Source organism: Triticum aestivum, chromosome 2B, assembly GCF_018294505.1.
Source record: "Triticum aestivum cultivar Chinese Spring chromosome 2B, IWGSC CS RefSeq v2.1, whole genome shotgun sequence".
Classification (NCBI taxonomy): domain Eukaryota; kingdom Viridiplantae; phylum Streptophyta; class Magnoliopsida; order Poales; family Poaceae; genus Triticum; species Triticum aestivum.
This window is the reverse complement of record NC_057798.1, coordinates 735,109,045-735,113,645: the sequence shown is the minus strand read 5'-3', so window position 1 is coordinate 735,113,645 and position 4,601 is coordinate 735,109,045. Positions and strand designations below refer to the sequence as shown.

General features: G+C 44.2%; 2 protein-coding genes across 2 annotated transcripts in view; both read right to left on the bottom strand.

The window, feature by feature from the left end:
• Window positions 1-1,712, bottom strand: part of LOC123039502 (serine/threonine-protein kinase PRP4 homolog) — a gene marked incomplete in the record, with an annotated part of 3,043 nt that extends 1,331 nt beyond the window's left edge. The window contains 1 exon segment of the mRNA XM_044462644.1: window positions 557-1,712. Within this exon segment, the coding sequence (XP_044318579.1) occupies window positions 557-1,712 (1,156 nt within the window).
• An 859-nt stretch (window positions 1,713-2,571) lies between these two features.
• Window positions 2,572-4,558, bottom strand: LOC123039501 (uncharacterized). The gene is made up of 3 exons (XM_044462643.1): window positions 3,724-4,558; window positions 3,412-3,635; window positions 2,572-2,833 (listed from the first exon to the last, which is right to left on the bottom strand). The coding sequence occupies exons 1-3, from the start codon at window positions 4,042-4,044 to the stop codon at window positions 2,572-2,574; spliced, it is 807 nt and encodes a 268-aa protein (XP_044318578.1). The 5' UTR covers window positions 4,045-4,558.
• Window positions 4,559-4,601: the final 43 nt, after the last annotated feature.

The following is a 4,601-nucleotide window of genomic DNA, read 5'->3' as shown; positions in this document are numbered from 1 at the left end:
AGGCTGTCATCCTGTCACCTCCGGAAGGCAGGGTATAATGAAAATTTAGACAGTTAGGGATCGTTTCTGTCCTGAGCCTGCCCTATATATCTGAAAAGAAATATTCAAAATTTAAGAACATAACTTGTTCAGTGGCTTCGCTTCCTTGTTTGCGGACCTGCTTCCTTGATTGAACCTTTACAGGTAAGTCACAGCAGGTAGTGCAAAATTTAAGAACATAATACTAGTTGCCTGGAGAAATGTTGTAACATTCACCACCGAAACCACAAGACGTTGATATCAGTTAACATTCAGGTAGTGCAAAATGCATTGTGGGTGGGTTAGAACTGTAACAAAATTAGGTTCGATGAACCTTTGCAGAAATGTTGTAACATAACACTCGGGATTTCCCTCATTCTTTGGGTTATCAAGACACCATTAGTCTCGTCCATGCTATTGCAATGATCATTGCAAGGTTCTTGCTACCTTTTTGGCTTCTGCTTCGGCTTCTTCTTGCACTTCCCTTTTTGAGATGCCACCTGAGGTTCAACAGTACTCGCGTCAGAATCATATTCTGCCTTCTTCCTGTTACCAGGACTGTTGGTCCTTCTGTTGCCAGGAGAATTTGACTTCTTCCTGTTACCAGGACTTTTGGTCCTTCTGTTGCCAGGAGAATTTGACTTCTTCCTGTTACCAGGACTTTTGGTCCTTCTGTTGCCAGGAGAATTCCACTTCTTCTTTTGCTTCCCTTTTTCAGATGGCACATGAGCTTCATCAGGACTCAGAGCAGAATCATGCAACTCCTTGCTGTTACCACGACGCCTGTGCCTTCTATTGCCAGGAGAATTTGACTTGTTTTGCTTCGTTTTTTCAGATGGCACATGAGCTTCAATAGGACTCGAAGCAGAACCATCTTCCCCCTTCTTTCTGTTACCTCTGCGCCTGTGCCTCCTGTTGCCAGGAGAATTCAAGGATGGCCGGGATGCTCCATGTTGCTTCAGCTCTTGATCGCCTTCTTCAGATGGCAACTGCACTGCAACAGGACAAGAATTCTCTTCTTCCTTGTTCTTCCTTTGTTTGTTGGCAGAATCATCACAGAACGATGCACTTCCAACATTCTTAGGCTGCTGTGTCAGCAGGGCTTCAACATATGGACTATCAGCATCATCATCCTTACCCTCGATCTTCCCTTGACGCCCATTTCTTTTGCCAGAAGAACCTCCACTCTTCTCCTGCTTCCCTTCTCCATAAGACACCACAGCTCCAACATCCTCTACCTTGGTACAAACAGATGGACTCCCAGAAGCACCTTCTTCCCCCCTGTTCTTACTGTGATCCCACAGTCGTTCATCAGCAGCATCTCCTGTCTTCTCCTCCTTCCCTTCTCCAGAAGGCCCCTCAGCTCCAGCATATGGGCAAATATCAGCATCTTCTTCCTGAGAGTCAGCAGATGAACCAACTTCATCGGCATCGTACTCCGCTGCATCACATAGTCCGAGCCGCTTTCTCTCCTTCTTCTTTTTCTCTTTCTTCTTTAGCATTCTGTATTCTTCAGATCTCTGAACTTGAGGCATCCGCTTCGCTGCAGCCCTGGCAGCAGCCCGGGCCTGATCTTCAGCCTTAGCCTTTGCTGCCTTCTTCTTATTTGTCTCAGGCTTGTCAGTACCATTTGCTTCACTCTCATCCATTTCTCCATCTTGAGGAGGAGGAGGAGGCAGTACACTCTCGGTCATTTCTCCATCTTGAGGAGGAGGAGGAGGCAGTACAGCCACTTCACATTGGCTTTCTTCACTTTCCTCAAGCCAAAGATAACTTTCATCTGATTGTTTTTTATTGTGTAGTTTCCCTGTGTAACCATCAATCTCATTAGGATGTCAAGACACAATGAGATGTCAGAATTAAGCAACAGAATTTCACCACCACAGAGATTGGTATAATTGAGCTTGCCCTCAACTTCGGCTGTTTTCACTGCCATCTCAGTAATCATTCCATCAATACTTCTGTAAGGGTTGGTATCATCTTCAGCTCCCTCATCATCACTTAGATTGTTGGCAGCAGCAAAAGCATCATATAATGACTTCTCAAGCTCAGCAAGATGGTATTTGAAGCACATGCGACATAATTTGGTCCACCTCCGGAACATAGTTGCCATGTTTCCGGTACGGTGGGAACGAGGAACGGGAACGAGGGACGAGAGTCGGTGACTGAAAAAAATAGGGTACAACGAGGGTATACATCTCTCGAACGAATTTTTTATAGCGGGGACGCGATCCAATCCATTTGGGTACGATGAACCCGGTACGGTACCATGGGTCGAGGAACGTAGTTCCTGAAGAACGATGACTCCCTGACGGTCAGCATTCTTTGCTGTTAATGGATCCCTTGCAATTACTGGACTTGAGGAAGAACGAGGAGTCCTTGAGAAAAGAAACGACGGCGTGAGTAAATTATGCCTCGTGTTTTGGCTGTTGGATTCTGGAACCTGGATCGAGGAGCAGGCTGCGGGGATGCTGAATCTTCATCGAATCGTACCGAATCTGACCTCGTTCCCGAATCCGAATCCGGGTCGATGAATCGGGATCGAGGGACGGCCTACCGTTCCCCGTTTCCGGCTACTATGCTCCGGAACAGATCAATAATGTCAGGATCCAGTTCCCTCACTATCTCACTTCCACTGTAAGTGATAAAGAACTGTTGTAGTTGGGCAAATCTTGGAGCCTCACCTAGCAACAGAAAAAGGGTGACAAGCAGTCTCTTGCCTTCATCTGTTTCATCTTGCTCGGGATCATTCTGTAGACTTTCCAGTAGATCAAATATTTGATCGAGGGTAAACACAGATATTTTGATATTGTCACTACAATAACATAAAATTGGGATAGTCAGCAGCAGAAAAAAAGATGCCATGCATCACGACTTTTACTACAGTAAGAATGCCAAGGGAACCATGCCATGTAACAGTAAAGTACAAGTTCAACGTGTAGTTGCATAATAACTAAACAAAACTACTTTGCAGGTCAGAAAGCCAGATATGCACACATTTTATTTGTTTTTGTCCCCTACTTCCCTAACCACTTAAACAGACCACGCAGACATGACGATCTGCCAAAATGCCATCTCAAACATTTAGTGTGTGATTTAGTGTGTGACTAGTTGTTCAGTGGAAGTTGATTTTCCAGTACTGTCATTATACCTAAACCATGCTGCAAATATTGCACGAAGAAAGCACAACATAAAAAACATAAAGAGAAAAACTAAAATTACATTGTTTTGACCAATTTCAAAGCAATCTTGAGGAACCATTTTCAATTAAAGAACATGCAAGCCAAAAATGATAATAGATTATTACAAGGCATAAAAGTATAACTACATAATCTATTATGTACAAATCAAAACATCAATATGACAAAATCTGTGACTAGCAAGGAAGCTTACAGCCTGTCATGTGTGGAGGTATACTTCATCGGGCGCTGTGTTCCAAAGGAAGCAGGGATTTTGCAATCACCACATACACACCACGGGGTCGTGTCTCTTTGACACTTTTTTAAGTACATGCGGGTGGCCACGACATAATTGTCTGCTTGTCTAACAAGGAGCTCAAAAATAGCACCATCCCCTGATCGGGCGAATTCCACGCAATGGTAGTTGTGGTCCTCGGACTGGGAAATAAATAAAGTCTAGTCAAGAACAGAACATGGATAATATTGAAACTTTAAATCAAAAAAGGAACGTGACACCAAAAAATACCTTAGATGAGTAGTCTAGAGTTATAGGAACTTGCACCGGGTTGCCATTGCGGTCTTTCCCAGGTACAGACAGCACACCAATGTCCAAATACAGATTTCTTATCCAGTCAAACAGCTCTCTAAGCTCAGCTGGCGAGGGTCTTGTTGACAATCGAAATGTCTCAAGGGGGCGATTCTTAGCACTTAGCACGTTTGCAACAATACGCCGATGATCAGCTTTTCTTAAAGCATAGTACTGCCTCAGTTCTTCTACACCTTGCAAGGCGTTGTTAGACAGTGCTCTCTCCAGTTCCTTCACAGCATCTTGGGGACGGACCGACATCCTGGCTGTGAAGAAAATGCAGGAATTTTGTAACCAAACAACCTATACAGGTCATGGTGAATACGTGTGCCCACTGGTAAAACTCAATGATATAACAAGTGATAGAGTAACAACAACCTTAACAGCAAAATATTACAGCATAAAGTACGAAATTGACAATAGGCAGATTAAATGAACAAATCTTCCTTTAACCAGAATTCAGCATCACATTAATTTCTCACATTGTGAGTAATTGCAACAATAACAAGGGGAACACATCACTAAACCCCAATAAATAACTGCAACGGAAGCTACAACCAGCCTCACAATAAGTACAACGACAGTAGCCTCAAGAATTACAGCGAGTAATAAAGACAAGACACACAGGTGATATAGACTACGATTAGGGTTTGAGTAGCAGAGCCGTTTGTTAAGGAGGAGGGAGATGGGGTTCGTTCGAGGAATTACCGATAAGGTTACAGGTTCCACAGACGCGGGTGACTCCGACGAACCGTCTTCCTCCCTCTCCCTCTCCGTCTCCCTCTCCGTCTCCCTCTTCTCACTGAGAAACCCGACGA